At 33.9% G+C, this 18,167-nt stretch overlaps 1 protein-coding gene across 1 annotated transcript; it reads right to left on the bottom strand.

Moving 5' to 3' along the window:
• Positions 1-9,843: 9,843 nt before the first annotated feature.
• Positions 9,844-14,443, bottom strand: LOC120087721 (E3 ubiquitin-protein ligase WAV3-like). The gene is made up of 2 exons (XM_039044599.2): positions 13,861-14,443; positions 9,844-12,263 (listed from the first exon to the last, which is right to left on the bottom strand). Exons 1-2 carry the CDS (start codon positions 14,080-14,082, stop codon positions 10,314-10,316), a joined length of 2,172 nt encoding a protein of 723 aa, XP_038900527.2. The 5' UTR covers positions 14,083-14,443; the 3' UTR covers positions 9,844-10,313.
• Between the last annotated feature and the right edge of the window lie 3,724 nt (positions 14,444-18,167).

Here is an 18,167-nt window from a genome sequence, read left to right as displayed (position 1 = left end):
ATACTACTTTAATTTTGCAATTATTGTGTTATTATAGTTTAGTATATGAAATTAATTGTACATTTGTTCTTTAAATTAATCGTTCATATTAATTTGTTTTGATTGGTAGTTTTAATTTTTCTATATTCATTACCAATCTTTTTATTATAATTAAATAGGATATTTTAAAGTATGATTCTTATTTTCTTGTTTAATTCATAGTAAAATTATTTCCCTAAATTTATTGTTTAAATTACTTATTACCTAAAATTGTATTCACTTGCTTAATTGGACCCACATTAGTAAAAAGTTTTTATTAGTTTTAATAAGTCATATTCACCCTCTATAGGATTGTCATACTGATCCTTCAATATGGAGGGTCTAAAGAAATGAAGAACAAGGAATAGTCGCAAATGAAATCATCTTTTTCTATATTGAAGAGCGACTAATACAATGGCTTTTATATAGAAAGTACATTGTGCAAATACAATAAACAAACTATACAACTGAATAATAGCATAAACTAAAAACCAATTTATCAATTGTAACAATAAAATAAAACAGAAACTAGCTTAACAAAATCACTTTCAATGAACTCTCTTAATACCCCCATTCAAGCCAATGTGCTGTGATGAACAAACATTTAGCTTGTCTTTCAAATGAAGGAATTTAGTAGTTGATAAAGGCTTTGTGAATAGATCAACAATTTAAGCACTAGTTGGAAGATGTTGTATTCGAACCTTCTTTTGATGAACAAGATCTCTAATAAAATATGTCTATTTCCACATGTTTAGTGCGGGAATGAAGAACTTATTTACACTTAGATGAACTGCACTGAGGTTATCACACCACAGAGTTGGAGTTTTCCATAGCTGAACATGTAATTCTTTGAATAGAGAATGTAGCCAGATTAATTCAAAAGAAACAAGGGCCAAACTCCTATATTTTGCTTCAGTACTAGATTTGAAAATTACAGTTTGTTTCTTGGAAGACCATTGAATCAGATTTCCTCCAAAGTATACGCATACTTCTGAAGTTGACTTTCTATCATTCGGATTTAATGCCCAATCAGCATTAGCAAAGCCCTGAATAAGCAAATCTTTTGGTTTCTTAAACAACAATCTATGATCAATAGTACTTGTTAGATATCTCAGGATCCTTTTCACGGGTTGCCAATAAAATTGGTTTGGAGAATGCATAAATTGGTATACCTTGTTAATACTATAGGCAATCTCTGGTCTCGTTAAAGTCATATATTACAAGGCACCCACAATACTCTTATATAGTTTGACATCATCAAATCTTTCACCATGAAAGGCTGATAAAACAGAGCCACTTACCATTAGAGTAGAAATGACATTGGCATCTTGAATTTGTTGCCTTATGTAATAGATCTGATATATACTTCTTTTGAGACAAGAAGATTCCTCCATTCTCTGGATATTACACTTCAACTCATAGGAAGTAATTCAATAAACCAAGATCTTTGTGAGAAAATTTATTGTTCAGGTCTGAAACTAGTTTATCAATCATTTGAGGTGAGTTGCCTGTGATAACAATAGCATGAACATATACCAGAACATAACATACCACTCCATTTTTACAATATATCAGAAGAGATGAATCAACCTTGGAATTTGTAAATTCGAGCAAGTGTAGAAAAGAAGTAAGTCATCAAACCATGCTTTAGGAGCCTGTTTCAAATCATACAAAGCTTTCTTTAATTTAATACCTTTGTAGGAGCTGATTTATCAATCATACCTAGCAGTTGTATCATATATACCTCTTCTTCTAGTATACCATGAAGAAAGGCATTATTTAAGTCTACTTGTCTTAACTTCCAGCCATGGTATAATGCAAGAGTGAACAAAACTCTGATGGTTATAGGATTTACTACTAGACTAAACGTCTCAGTATAATCAAGATCTGCAACTTGATTGTATCCTTGAGCTACCAATCTTGCTTTATATCTAGTTATGGATCCATCTGAATTTCTTTTGATCTTGAACACCTATTTGCATCCTGTCACTTTCTTATCAGTTGGTTGAGGTCCTAAAGACCATGTTTCTTGCTATCAGTGCTTTGTATTCCTCTGTCATGTCTTGCACCTAATGAGAACACTTCAAAGCTTCTTTCACATTTGGGGGCTCTACTTCAATATATTCAATTGAATATATTTTTGGTTTGAAAATGTCATTCTTCCCTCGGGTGACAATTGGATGTTGATTAACAACAATAGATGTATTCGGTATTGAAGCATAAAAGAATGACCCCTCAATCTCATTTGGATCACAAGTAGGCTGTGAAGAAAAAGTAGGAGAGGAAGAAATGGATTGTGAATGTAAATCAGACGGGGAAGTTTGAAGTAACGGTTGAAGCAAGTTATTATCTAATGGTGATGATGTAGAGGAGTTTTTGGGTATGTTATTGGTACACTTGGTAATAGAATGTAAAGGATTTGATGAATTTGAAGTAGACAAGGCATCGTCAGCACATGGGGATGGGTTGTTTGACCGGGTAAAAGGTGATTGATGATGTTTTAATGTAGGTGGTGAGCTCAAGATATTAGGTATATAAGAAGATTTCGAATTTGGCTTGAAGAAAGATACTGTAGGAAATTTAGACTCATCAAACAGTACATGTCTTGAAACATATACACGACCAGATTGAGCTAGCCATTTATAGCCTTTATGAATATTACTATAACCCAAGTATATATATATATAAGGTGCTGACCTAGAATCAAATTTGTGTTTATTATATGACCTCAAAGATGGATAACACAAATAATCAAAGGTTTCTAGAAGTGAATAGTTAGGTTTGATACCGAAAATATTCTCTAAGGGAGATGTTCTTTGATGAACTAATGTAGGTAGTTTATTAATTAAATAGACTGCAGTGGAAAAAGCATCGTCCCAGAATTAGTTTTAGAGAAGAATGAGATAATAAGGCTAGACTGGTTTCAACAATATGTCTATGTTTTCTTTCTACAGTACCATTTTTTTGAAAAGTATAAGGGCAAGTCATTCTATATTCAATACCTTGAGATTTTAGATAGGGAATGAATGAACAAAATTCACCCCCTTCCCCCCATCAATTTGAAGATAAAGTATTGGCTTTCCTAGAAGTTTTTCAATGGTTTGTTTAAAAGAAAAGAAAGTACTAAGTGCCCCACTTTTATTTTTAAGAAAAGTGATCCATGCGTATCTAGAAAAGACGTCGACAAAGCTAATGGAGTATTTAAATCCATTCCTAGAGGTTTGATAAGATGGTCCCTAAATATCAGTCACAATTAGTTGAAGAGGAGAAGAATAAATAGTTTAAGAATTAGTAAAAGGAAGATTATGGCTTTTAGAGACAACATATCATGACAAATTGAAGAGCTTTTTTTATTTGAATAGGAAATGTTATTGAAGGAACTCTTAACGAAGAGCATCCATGAGCGCGTTCGGATCTTTCCGATTTCATCGTGACCAAAATACAAAACATACATTCCAACAGACAGTTATGCAAATTAACACTAATTAACGGCATGCTTTGAACAATAAAAATACAAGGGAAAGAGTCCTCATACCAGTTGAAGTCTCTCTTCAAACGTCGAACTTAGAAGCAATGGAAGAACCTCTACTTGAACTTTATCACCCAACAAACCAGTCGGCTACAGTAGCACGACCGTCTACACGAACGGCTGCAACACGAACAGTCATGAACAAGTGAACAGCGAGAACGACACCACCAGTTGAAGCCCTTGGTATTCTAGGAGTGAGAATCCAAAGTGTGGTCTTTGGTGAATTTGGTAGAGGTCGGAGAAAAGACAAATCGTGTAAACGATAAGCAAGTGGGAGAGAAATAGCTATCGTATAGCAAGTGTGTTTATCGTTTAGAAGAAGCTACACGATCGTGTAGGTTTTACTAAGCGATCATTTAATAAATGGTAGACAATCGTTTAGAAAATGCGGCACGCTATGCGATCGTTTAGGGACGGGCGTGCGATCGTTTAGGCGCTGGTGTGCAATTGTTTAGATGATGAGTATAGGCTCTCAAACTAGGCGATCGTTACGTTTTCACATCGATTGAGAACTTTTTGCAAAATGAAATAAATTTTCATTTTATTCTTCGGTTATAATAACCAACTTCAGATTCTCCCACTAATGCATGACCGAGGAGAGGTTTTTCGGGTAATTATCATATAATTAACCAATTTAATAATTAATGAATATAATCATATTATATTCTTACCCTATAGTTTGATATCACATATCTACTATAGTAATTTCTCCTCCATTTCATATAAATCATATTTAATTTCCTCCAAAATTAATGAATCTCATACATTTAGTCAATTATAACATATATAATTAACTAGTTCAATTATATCATATACAATCGAACTCCCTCTTGTCAATTTGAATATTTCAAACTGGCTCAAACATCGATTCTCAACTTTATCCAAGTTACTAAGGGGACCTAATGAACTTGTGGCTCGAAGCTCCAACGATACGTGAATAGCTGACAAAACTCTTTAGCCACGAGATCCACCATCCGTTAACTATCAGGTATTCCACTAAAGACCAACAGCTGAACTCTTCTTATCACAGATATATTTCTGTGTCTATCAGATATAACCAATCATGAATACGATGACCCTTCACAGATGCTAGTAAGTACAACTGGGCCAATTTACTGTTTTTTCCTTGTAGTTACATCTCACTCCTTAAGTACCACCCATTCCTCTAATGAACAATACAACATAGTTCAATTATATGTGAACACCTCTCGGGCCAAGAGAAGGTGTGTGGCGCCACATCGTTCAAGCCCTAGAATCACCCCTTGAGGGAGCTATCTATCTACTTACCCTTGCCTCGGGGAATGAGTGAATTCCATCTTGTGTAGCTGAGTTCCCAGCTCCCAAATCAGATGAATCCTCAAAATGGTAGGTTTGAATCGGCGACCTGGTCAATCGCACCCATATAAATCAAAGGACCGCCTTTAATGGCAGGAGTTCCCAACTCACTCCAGGATTGAGGTCATGTTACCTATGGTTATCCTAGTGAAGTGAAGTCTCTGTCATGAAGAGTGTTATATAACGAGACGTTAACACTTCGTGGTCAGGTCTTATACAAACTCTTTGTATAGGATACCTTTGCTCGCATGTCCCCTACACGAATGATCAGGATCAGACCATCTGTGACAAGTCACAACACTTGTGACCATTCCATAAAGCGGGTCGCATCCATAACGTTACCAGGATAAGGTTCCCCTCCTATATCCATATACTATGGACCATTTTGGTTATCACTTAAGATACGATCCACTTGTATGTCACCATATACATGCTTAAGTTACATACAGATAACCAGAGATTTTATGTTTATTGGTTTGTGGTAAAGCAAATAAAACATACAACTGAGCAAAATCAAGATGTGAAGTAAATATCATACATTATACAACACAAGCATTCGTACAAACTGTTTACAAACTACAGGACACGAGACTTTAGGGCATTTTTTATCCCAACAGTAACAAGTAGTAAGTATTGGGGTTGATGCCCTAAATCTTGTAGAGTTCTGTAGTTTGTAATTGTATTGTACAAACATTTTATTTATTTAATAAAATATGAGAAGTTTTGTTTGACATTTAGTAGCATTAAACTCACAAACCGATAAACTAACATCCAACGTTATCTTTTGTAGCTTAAACATGTATGTGGAGACATACAATTGGATCATGTTTATGTGATAACCTAAATAGTCTATAGTAGATGGATAAGGCTGAATACCTTATCCTGGTGACGCTATGGATACTGCCCACTTTGTAGATGTTACAATTGTTGTAAAGTGCTTCAAATGATCTGATCCTAATCATTCATATGGAGACATGTGAGTGGAATATTTTATAAAAAGGAGTTTGTATAAGACCGAACCATGAAATGACTAGTCTCATGATATAACGTCGTTCATGATTGAGACTCACATTTCACAAGGATGACCATGGGTGACATTACCTGAATCCTGAGTGAATTGTGAACTTCAGCCAATGAGGGCAGTCATTTTATTTGTATAGATGAGAGTGGCCAGATCGCTGATTTAGTAAGCCTACCATTTTGGGGATTCCTCTGATTGGGTAGCTGGGAACACAACTACACAAGATGAAATTCACTCTTTCCCCGACGTCGGGATAAGTAGATAAATTGTTCCCTTAAGGGTTGATTCTGGAGCTTGAACAATATGGCACCACACCTTTTCCTAGCTCGAGAGGAGTTTGGTCATAGTTGGACTATGATTAATTGCTCATTAGAGGGATCAATGGTACTTAAGGAGTTAGATATAACTACAAGGGCAAAACAGTGATTTTGGCCTAACTATACTTATGAGTAATTTGTGAAGGGTTATCGCACTGTTGACTGGTTATAGCCAATGGATACAGAAATATATTTGTAGTGCGAAGAGTGCAGCTGTCGGTCTTTAGTGAAGTGTTTGACAATTAATGGATGTTGAGTAATTTAATTAAACTCAATTAAACGAGTTTAATTAATTATTCAAGTATTATTGGAGCTTCAAGCTACAGGTCCATGAGGTCTCCTCTGTAGCTCAACAAGGATTAAATGAGAATCAATTTTGGATTAATTTGAACTGTTCAAATTAATTAAGGAAATTAATTATATGTGACATAATTAATTTAATTTAATTATATATGATATAATTACTATAATGTATTTGATACATTATAATATAAAGTTTATTTGAGAGAAAATAAATATTTGAATATGATTCAAATATTAATTATGTGAATTGGATTCATATAATTAAATTTAATATAAATGAGATTTATATTAAATACCATTGATGAGAGAAGTAAAACTATAGGTTATATTGTATGTGATGTAATATTAAATCATAGGTTATATGTTTAATATCATATAACCTATATATATATATATATATAATAGTTTTATTTGAATTAAAATTATTTTTAATTTTTAATTTTTAAATTAGTAGGAGGGAAATAACTCCCCTCCCCTAATTTTTGTCGAACTCACTACGTGAGTCGTGAGTGTAATTACGGGTTGCTCTCTTCTTGACAAAATGGAGAGGTAGAGAATACAGAGAACGCTCTCTGCAAAAAAATTGCTTTTCCAGAAAAGAACTCTCACCCCCTCATTCCTCTTAATTTTTCCCTCTCTTCCAAAAATCTAAGAACTCACAAAACTCCTTAAAGATTCTCTTCCCCTACAGAGAATACAAGAGGTTCTGATTGGTGGTGGCCAATTAGAGTTTCGAGTATGTTGTTGTTCGTTGCAATTTTGGAGAAGAGGAATCACATAAAGAAGATTAGATCTTCAAGAGTTAGTATCTTCCTTATCTCATTTTTTCTATTTCTAAAAACATGCTGTAATTTTAATTAAATGCATAATTTTCTGTATGTTTTCTGTAAAATTGTATGTTTTGTAAAAATTGAGATTTGGGACCGATCCCCGCTTCCATTATGGATCTTTTTTGGTTCCATCGTAAGGACATGTTTAACAGTGTTTAAGCTTGGATGTCCTAGCCTATTATGTCATATATCAAGAGAACATACAGAAGACAGTTTGGTAGAAGATTGTGTAACTAAGATATGGAAGATTTGAGAGTTGGTTGTTGAGATTGAACTATGGGAAGACAGGGAACCTTGAGACTCAGATATTTCCATTGCAAAACAATAAAGTCCATCAACAAGATTGCCTTGAAGAAGAGTTTTCCTATTGAGATCCTTCACAAAACAATTATTAGAGTGAAATTCAAAATAGACATGGTTATCTTTAGCAAATTGGCTAACACTTATGAGATTTTTGGTTATTTTGGGAACATGAAGTAGATTTCAAAGTTGAAAGATAGTATTTGGGTATATAGTAGGAAGAGAAGATTTTAAGAAGGAAGATCCTACATGAAAGACATTCAAACTTGCACCATTGCCAACCAACACCTTATTACCAGTGTATTCTCACTCGAATGTCAAATTTGATGCATCATTTGTGACGTGATTCGTGGCTCCTGAGTCTTGGAAACCATTGATTTTTCCTATTGAATTCATTTTGAATCGACAATGTATTTATAGAAGGAGAATTCATATTCTACCTTTGATTGTTCATAGAAAAATGCTACCCGTGTTGATTCTGATTTGGTCATTGAAACCACTTTTCAAGAAGAAGATAACACTTCAGAGCTATATGACCCAATTTGCCACACACTTGACACTGAGGTTTGCCATTAGTGTTCCAGAAATATTTATTCTGCTTGTTTTAATTCTTGCCTCTTCTATTTCCATCGTTGTTATTTGATTGAGGAGAAAGATTAGGAATTTGTTTCGAGTGTGTTTGAGTGGTCAGATTCACAGAAGGTGCAGATCCATATGAATTTATCGAACTTTATCTTTCAATTTGATTTTCTTGAGCAAGCAGCTGAGAATACACCTTTTGTAAAAAAAAGGTATTCCTCTTTATCAGTGATGATTGATACCATGGAATCAAATTCAGGACCTAATCTTGTTAAGATATGTATAATATGATCTTTATGTGATATTTGTCGGCCAACAGCTCTCAAGAAATCAATTAAGTTCTTTATCTTTTGAAAATATTCTTTTTATTTCAGGTTTCCTTTCTTTATTGCCTCCAATTTTCTTTTCAGATCAAGGACTTGTGTCATATTCCTAAAAGAAAATATTGCATTCAATATACTCTGAACTTCTTTTGACGTTGAGCAATCCATCATCTCTGATAGGATATCTTTCATCATGGCGCCAAGTAACCAAGAAAGAATAAGATTATCTTGTTTTACCCAGAACTCGTAATCAGGATTCAATGATCTTGTTGAAGATGAGGATGATTCGACAACTATAAATTTTTATGGAGGAATACTTTCTTGATCTATGAATTTGTCAAGCCCGTAACCTCTCAAAGTTGTGGAAATTTGTAGTTTCCAGGAAAGAAAATTGTTTTCATCAAGCTTCACTATAGTGCTTTTACTTCATGGGTTAATCACTTTAGGTAGAATTGACGAGGTAACCATCTCATTGCTCTCTGGTAGGAGAATCCATTAATCGAGAGATGAAGAGAGAAAAAAAAGAAATCGAAAAAAGGAGGAGAAAGCTAACTCGGATCCTTTCGTCTTTCGACTTTAAAGCTCCAATACCATCTAAAAAACTGAAGAACAGGGAATAGTCACAAATGAAATATTCATTTTCTATTCCCAAATGAAATATTCATTTTCTATAATGAAGAGTGACTAATACAATGGCTTTTATATAGAAAGTACATTGTGCAAATACAATAAACAAACTATACAATCGAATAACAGCAGCAACTAAAAACCAATTTATCAATTTTAACAATAAAACAAAACAAAAACTAGCTTAACAAAATAACTTTCAATGAGCTCTCTTAATATAGGGAAAAGAAAGAATAAGATAAAGAAGAAGAAGAAAAAAAAAAAAAAAAAAAGAAAATTAAAGAATAAAGAGGAAAAAAATGTTAAATTATACCAAATGTCTCATACTCTATGATAAATTTCAATTACGTCTCTAAATTTTCAAAAATCTTAACAAATTTGACCTTGAAGCTTTAAATTTGTTTGTCTTTAAATAAAACTTTAAGAAAATTATATAAAATACTCTAAAACCATTAGAATTTTTTATTTGCGCAATGATGAAAGCAAAAAGCTCCAAATCAATAATAACAAAGGGATTCTCTCAAAAATAAAAATTATAATATCCATGTCTTTTTTTCTAATTTTTTTGGAAAATTAATGACTAGTGAATTGTCTCAAAACAATGATAATTTGAACCATTGCGACAATTTTTCAATAATTGCAACAAAAATAAAAGAAACAATTATAAAAAGGGGAAAAAAACCATGTTTATATACCAAAGCAAACTTCAATCTGAACAACTATTCTGCACACTCATCATTTTAATTTTCTTTTCTTTTTACATAATAATTGATCTTTCCAAAAAGAAAAAGAAACTATTCTGAGATTTTGTTTTCCCACACTATTCTATATATATATATAGCTTCCATTATGGCACTTTCATCATGCCTTATTCTGCCTTTTTTTTCTAAGCCAAATAACATTCCACCCCCCACCCTTCCATGTGAATCAAAAGCCTAACAACAATATAAAATCAAATAAATCAATATCATTTCTCTAAACTAATTTTATCTCAATTCCCACCCCAAGTAAAATGCCAAAAAATATATATAGTAATCTGCTTAGAACCGTGAAGAAAAAAGCAAAACATTGGGTTGTAATTGCAGGGGCCTTTTGAGCTAAGTTCAGCTTCACCTTATCATTCACTACAATTTACCGCGGTGGTGGCAGTTGCGGTGCTCTGACCGGAAAAGAATGAGTCGGACGAAGTGTTCTTTGAGATGGCGGTGGCCCCAATATCATGGTCTGAGAACGAGACACCATGTCAACCATTGACTGCGTTTGATAACTCTGCACTGCGCTTCCCATATCCACTGAGTCCCCTCTTGCAGTTGCTCTCTGCCATGAATGCGAGCTCAATCCTGACAGCACATAAGCTCGTCCAGAGGACTCGTAGACATGGCGAGTCGCCATTCTCTCCTGCATTTCCTTCAGCTCAGCGCAAAGAGCAGCACATAATTGGTCACCAGCTCGAGCAGATGCTGATTCAGACACAGTTTTGTAACAATTGTCCAACACAGACACTGCACCGGTTAAATCCCCGCGCTCGGCAGCAACTCTAGCCTCTGATATTGCCTCCGCCGCTCGGAATCTATTTCGCTGTCTGTCTACTTCCAATGACACTACTTGTTCGCCTACTCTATCTGGCCTTTGTATTTGAACCTCACTTTCATTTGCTAAAGTGATTGGCTCTTTGGTAATGGGGTCCTTGTAGACGCATTTAACCTTGAGCAATGGCATCTCACCTCCGAATTCATCAACTGGAATGTTGAGTGTCAACAGAAAATCCCTCTCTTCTTCTGCATACAAGTCTCCAAAGTAAATGGAGCCTAGTCTTGCATGTTCAGTGATGCTGGCTTGGTAACTTCCTGCTTGTATTGAACCAAGCTGCAAACTTGGGTGAATGCATCTCACTTCAACCTGCAGATCCTGCACCACCACGCTCAACAGGCCACCAATGCACTGAGCAAATGCATCTTGGATGGTGCTTTCAGTTTCTATGAACGAAAATGTGCCACCCGATGTGTCGGAAATCATGTGCATTGCCACAGCGTCATGGTCGATGCCAAATCCAAACGTATGAACCGGAATCTGCTGCATTCCAGATTGGTTATTGCGATGGATTGAAACTGGAAGGAGGGACTGATAATCTATTTGAGGACGAGCACTGCTAGGACCATTAAAAGTATATGTATCCTGCCCATCAGAGAGCAGTATAATGCTAGCAACAGAGTTCTTCAATTTGCGGTCTACCAACACCTTGGCACCTTTCCTCAAGCCTTCAGCAATGTTTGTCCCACCGTTTGATTTTAGAGAATTAACAGCCTGCAATGCCTGCTGTCGTCCATGGTCAGTCATTCGACAAAGCGGGAAAAGGCGACGAGCAGTCGAGGAGAATGATATGACAGAAAGTCGGTCAGAAGGGCCAAGATTCTGGATCACAAAACCCATAGCACGTTTGAGCAGTGCAAGTTTGGTACCTGCCATACTGCCGCTAACATCAAGCACAGTTACAAGGTCAACTGGTGCACGAGAAGGTTGATTCGATGGAGGCAATGCAGCCTGGTTTCTGGAGTTATTTACCATTGCAATGGAGAGAGGAGCCTTGACATGGACTAACACAGAGAAATAATCATGAGAAACTGATCTTGGAACGGCTGAAATTTCCGGGTACGTTTTGACCTCTACTTTATCAGTGCAACTATGAACACTGGCACCATCATTTGATGTGTTTCTCTCGGTGGCAAGAGGTTGTTGATCTAAAACTTCATCATCATCATAAGCTACTGGTTCAGGGCCATGAAAAAGCGAGGAGATTTGCCTAGTTGTATCGGTGCGAGGAGGAGGCATCCGTTGAACAATTGTCATCCATTGATTGTCTGGGGCCAAGCCAACCGGGTTGGTTCTAGGCCTAGCACAATCAGAACTGGTATTCTGAAAAGGGATTTCTTTCCATTTTGCTCTGCAAACAGGGCAAATTTGGTTCCCATGCTTTACATTTGAGGTAATGCATTGGAAGTGGAAAGAATGAGAGCACTCTGCAGTGAAAATAGCATGGCCATTCCCTGCTTTCATGGTGGTCAAGCATATTGCACAGGTCCTCTGGAATTTAGAAAGATACATTGATGAGACAAGATCTAAATGAATATTTTATCAAATGGGCAAGTCCAGATGCAAATAGATACCGTAACTAACACAAAAATACTGCCTAATATCATCAGATTTTCCTGAACAGAAGAGAACCTTCTGGGCCAGCATTAAGAGGCATTAAAGTTTGGTACTTTACAGATTACGTTGGAAAGAACAAAGAGTTCATTGACCGGCTTCTAAAGCCAAAGTATTGCATGAAATCATGAAAGCAAAATTATCAATAAAGTGGTGAAAAGTAACTTCAAGTGGGTAGCCCACTCGACGATTGGGGTTCCAATTATAATACTTGATATTTCTAGCAATTGTAACCTATAATTAACTATAGCATTATTATTTCAAAACTCTCTTTGTTACCATTACAATATTTACTATTTGTTACAATGTTTACTATTTCCTAGGTTAAAGTGTTGACTATTTCTTTTCCAAACTAAAATAGTCTACACTTCAAACACAAACAATTATAACCCAGATAAAATAGTTTGCACCCAAGCACGGACTATTATAACCCTCTACCCATAATAACCATGGAAAATTCTATAGTATACACCGAACTAAGTCCAAGCCGACGGTACTATTGATTCTTAAAACAATCCTTTTCTCCATATAACAACTTCAAGATTGGCTGCTTTGGTAAGATGGGTTGGTTGAAACAGTGTTTTTGACAGCAAATTCGGTGCCACTGTTGAGATCCGGAAGAAAGATGGAGAAACAGTATGAACTCTTAAAAGAGGAAATCATGAGTTGTTTGTGTCTCCTATGTAGATTTATTTCCCAATCCCTTCCCCATCCCCACGACTTTTCTTTTGCCCCCTTCTTTCCTCAACCAGTTGTCACTTTACAATTAGCGAAAACTGATTACAAGAAAATCTCAAAATCAACGATGGTCAAACGGGTTCTCAAAAAACACACCATGAAAAGGGGGGAAAACCATTGGGAATCACTGTTTCCAAAATATTAACATCAAATCATACTTTTTCCTTTTCGTTTTAAGTTTTACAAATGATCAAAGAAAACCACTGCACAGGCTGCACTTATATCAAAAACCAAAAAACAGCCGCACCAAACACACACACCCCACTTGATCAAACGTTAAAAGATAGCAAAAGAAAAGATAAAAACATAAACAGTCAAAGACAGAACCCGACAAGAAATAGCCTTCCTCACAAATCAAAACTAAGTTTTAATAAATCCAATCACTGTAGGGACACTGTACCCTACACGAATAAACGAAAGAGGGTAACAATATTTGATCGGGACAAGACCAGAAAACACCAATAGCTAGCCTCCGTCCATTGAAACTTATTGCAACATGATAACACCATAGCCACCCACAAGAAACATTATGAGAGAGTTAAAAAAGAAAAAGAGGGGGGGATTAAAGGGCTGATGGGAAATACAGAAACACTCCTGAATTTTCTTGAAATCTAAAAATGAAGAGGATCACTACGAACAATAGCGAACCAGTAAAAAACAAAAAGAACCCAGAACAGGAAACCAAAAGAAACAATAGAAAAAACAGGAAACAGGAAACAGGAGAATTGAGAATGACCTTAGAAGACCTTGATCCGGATTTGGAAACGCGGGGACTGGAGAAGGAATGGGTTGGTGTGGATTGGCGGCAATTGGAAGTAGGAGGCAAAGGAGAAAGGGACTGAGAAGAGGAAGTTGGAGGAAGGGTAGTAGAGGGAGTGGAATCCCCAGCGACTTGAGGAAGATGAAGACACATACCATTCCCAATCGCCATTTTCACCTTCTTCCATTTGTTTGCCATTGTGTTGTCTGTGTATCAGAGAGAGAGATGGGAATGTCTAGAAACAGAAATCCATAGGAAAGTAGTGGTTCAGAAAGAAAAAGGGTCGATACAAAGTCTCTCGTGGGTTACAAAAGCAAAGAGAAAAAAGGAAGAAGAGGGTTTTTTCACAAGCAATGGTAATGGCGAACAAGAAGTCGGGGGGAAGGGATTAAATGGGGTATTTTGACTTTTAATGGATTTGATTTTGATCTTTTTGGAGAAGGAAAATTGCTGAGAATCCGGAAGAGAAGGAAGAGGAATGGTCAGAGAAAAGAGCAGGCTTTTTAGCTTTCTTGCTTGCTCTGCTTTCTTCTTGCCTAAGTTGTAAAATCTTATTCCTAATTACAATATTATTATTATAACTGCTTAATAACCATGCCCAATTCAATTGCAACGTGTACGTCTCACTCATACTATTCCAGTTTTCTCTAATTTTCAACTTTACCCTTTATATTTCTATTATTTTCATTAATTGCCATTCTTTCTTTTTATTTATTTAAAAGGGTCCTTCTAAGTTGGATGGAGTTGGTCGCATAGTCATACTCCTGAAATCTTTGATCTCGGAAAAGAGGCATTTATGATTTTTATTTTTATTTTTTCACTTTTTTATTATTATTTTCTCACTTATTTATTAGCCTATCGTATCTATTTATTGTATTTAAATTTTACGTTTAATGTCAATACTCAAAATAAATGATCTACTTTCCTTATAGGGTTTTCATTTTTTTAAAGTAATATAAAGTTTTAAATTTTTAATTATTCATTTATACTTGCATATTAGTCAATATAATGTAAAGCCTATCCTAATCTTTTTAACGTAGAGTAATCGATCTCTTGATGTAATGTTTTGGTTTTTTTACTAGGGTTAAAATTTACTCCACAGCTAAATCGTGTCTTATTTTATTTTATCAAATTTACAAATTTAAATCGAAACATGTAAATTATTTATAATTATAAATTTTAAAGGTGGAAGAAAATATTCTAACAATATAGATTTGCTCTCAAATATCAGGATTAATCTTCAACCATTGAGACGTGGTATTTAAAGAGAAAAAAAGACAATATTTTACTATAACATTATTATCGAAAATTATGTCAAAATTTATGATTTTGACAAAGCTATTGGTGAATTTTATATTACTTAGAGGTATTTTTGTAGCAAACTATATTTTGTTGAAATTAATGATTTTTTTTTTCTTTTTACACTTTTTAATGAGATGTTTAGTTCATTGACTTTTAAATAATCCACCTCATTCTAATTTGTACATTTATCAAACAACTTTATATTCTCACCTTCCTCTCTTTTGTACATTAAAAGAAAAAAAAAATCAACTTATAATTATGTACAAATATTAACTTTAAATTTTACAACTCAACTCAACGTTTCAAATACAAATTTTCCAACTCCAGCATAGGAGGTGAATTAGTGAAATTGAATTTGGGTTAAAATTTCAATATTTATTTAAGTTTAAAATTTGAATTAATACAACTTAGTCATAGTTTATTATTATTATTATTATTATTTTCTAGAAAACCTATCGAGAGATTTAGCACTTGGCTGCCCAATAACAAATCTTCACCTTTGGCAAACAAAAAGAATTATAAATTATAAATGTCAAATATCAAATTTGATTTTTTTTTCTTTGATGAAGTCAAAATTGATACATTAATGGAAGTTTTATGACTTAAATTCACGCTAATCTAAATCTGAGGTCTTAATTGCTCATCAAATTTATGTGTATAAGTTGATTTTTTTCCTTAAAAATATTTATTCTAAAATCTAATCATGAAGGAAATCAAATTTCATTGTTCTTTTTCCACATTCCCTCTCTCCCTCCGCGTGCCTTTTCTTTGCCCTTTAAAATAACTATAGATCCTATAGAAGATGTTGAATCAAATGACATATTCGACATCAAATAAGAACATAAACGACAAAATCAAGAACATAACAAGATGTTGGTCAACAACATGCCAGGAATTGAAGCATGCATTGTCCAAGGAACCAAATTGGGCCGAAAGAAAGGTGCTCGAGTTTGGGCTTGGCTAAGGTTGATCCTAGTAAAATACTAAACAAGGCACACTTCTCACATGTTTCGACTTGATGAGTTAAATGATTATCTCAATGCATCTCTGGAACTCAATTTGAAAGAATTTAAGTCAATTATATTTATAAATACATCATGACAACTCCTAGGAAAGGAAAGTTCATTGTGACACTAAAATTCTCACGTATCACATTGGTTTGTAGATCTTCTTAGTGAGGAATTCACTTTTGAGTTCTGGTTGAACTTTTTGAAGGCCAGTCCTTAGCCCTTGCTTTCTTTTTAATTATTTCCTTTCTTCACCACCACCATTTTTAGCTCACTCTAGCCTACCACAAATTCTCATTATTTTCATAGCTTCTATTGGTCTTACTATTAGAAAAGAATGTCGATTTAAATGATATTCAGAATAACACTTTAATTTGTCCATTCGAACTTTATTCTAAAATTTTCAACTAATATGAAATTCGGATATGAGCAAACGATTGGGGGAGGGGGGGCAAGAAATTAAAAGTAAAAAAGGAAATGTGTATTATGCTGCCGACTGAGTTATGACTTAGGATCAGACCCATTTTTTGGTTTTCTAGGCATTTGATTATAATTTTTACACCCCTATTTCGAAATTATCAGTGTAATAATCACCTTTTATTATTATTATTATTTTTAAATTTTCAAATTTATCCTCAATAATTCAAAATATGTAATTTCAATTAAGAAGTTAGAAGTCGTTTGGACTCTTTAACTTCAATTAAGTAGAAAGTATCTCTCTTTTCTATCTTATTTATTATTTTCTACGCATTATTTCTCCTCTTCATTATTTTAAATATTACTTTAGTCTCTATATTTTAAAATTTGGTTATGTAATTTTAAAATGTTCATTTTTATTCTTATACTTTCGATTTTAGTTCATTTTGATTCTTATACTTTTAGCTTTGGTTCATTTCGGTCCTCATATTTTTAAAAAGTGATCATTTTAATCACTTCATTTTCATTTTTTATTTCATATCAAAATGATCACTTTTTAAAAGTTCAAGAACCAAAATAAACAATTTAAAAATATATAGACCAAAACAAACCAAATATATATATATAAGGACTAAAATGAATATTTTAAAATTATAAAGACTAAAATAGATCAAAACCAAAAGTATAAAAACAAAAATAATATTTAAATATTTAAACTAAAATAGTTTACACCATAATCAGATTACAATAACCAATTTAGTATTCAAACCATCAGGACTAAACCAAATTAAATTTATCAACTAATATATATATGAAAGTTTCGGTTAATAATTTGACATGTTTGAGACATATAGAATTTGGTGAGAAAATGTTTGATATGCATATGTATGGAACTTTGCTGGCAAACAATATTGGTGTAAGTGACAGATGCCATTTGATCCCTCTTTTTGTTTCCCTTTGTCGGGGTGCATTCGACTCAAACTTCCCCATTTTACATAATAATCAACCCAAAGTTTCAATTTATTATTATTTTTTTTAATATATGAAGTGGACAATACTTGGTGTCATTTCCTGCCCTTTGTCAAATGAATCCACTAATAAAACACATACTATGACACTTCAAATGCTGTCCAATCTTCCATATTTCATTCTTTTTAATCCACACTACTACATTAACCAATTCCTATATTTTATAGGTTTCTAAATGGATGGAAATAAGATATTTACTTACCCACGTTATGATAATCTAAAAATGGGTTTCAATTTATTGGATTTGTTTGAAATTTATGCCATAAAATCTCACTGCCATTACATCAATTTAATATTAATATTCGCGATTTAAGTAGTTTTAAAATTGTTTAAAAAAATATCAAATTTCAATTTTCAAGATCACTTAATGTTAATATTTAATTTAAACCCATTTTGCCTGTTTCCTGGCTTATGTTACATCCACAAAGAGATTGTCCCTGCAGAAGTAATAATATAATGATTTTTACTTTTTAGAAAAAGTAAGAATATAGTATTAGTGAATAAATATATGCATTACACATATTATTC

Source organism: Benincasa hispida, chromosome 10 (genome assembly GCF_027475165.1).
Source record: "Benincasa hispida cultivar pf3 chromosome 10, pf3_genome.v1.1, whole genome shotgun sequence".
Lineage (NCBI taxonomy): Eukaryota > Viridiplantae > Streptophyta > Magnoliopsida > Cucurbitales > Cucurbitaceae > Benincasa > Benincasa hispida.
The sequence above is the reverse complement of the archived record's forward strand: the minus strand, read 5'-3'. Positions and strand labels throughout refer to the sequence as shown.

Bases quoted from the DNA above. Each gene is read 5' to 3' on its own strand.
- LOC120087721 (XM_039044599.2), bottom strand. From the start codon at position 14,082: ATGGCAAACAAATGGAAGAAGGTGAAAATGGCGATTGGGAATGGTATG. The intron at 12,264-13,860 runs GTCATTCTCAAT...TCTAAATTCCAG, and splicing joins CCGGATCAAGGTCTTCTAAG to AGGACCTGTGCAATATGCTT.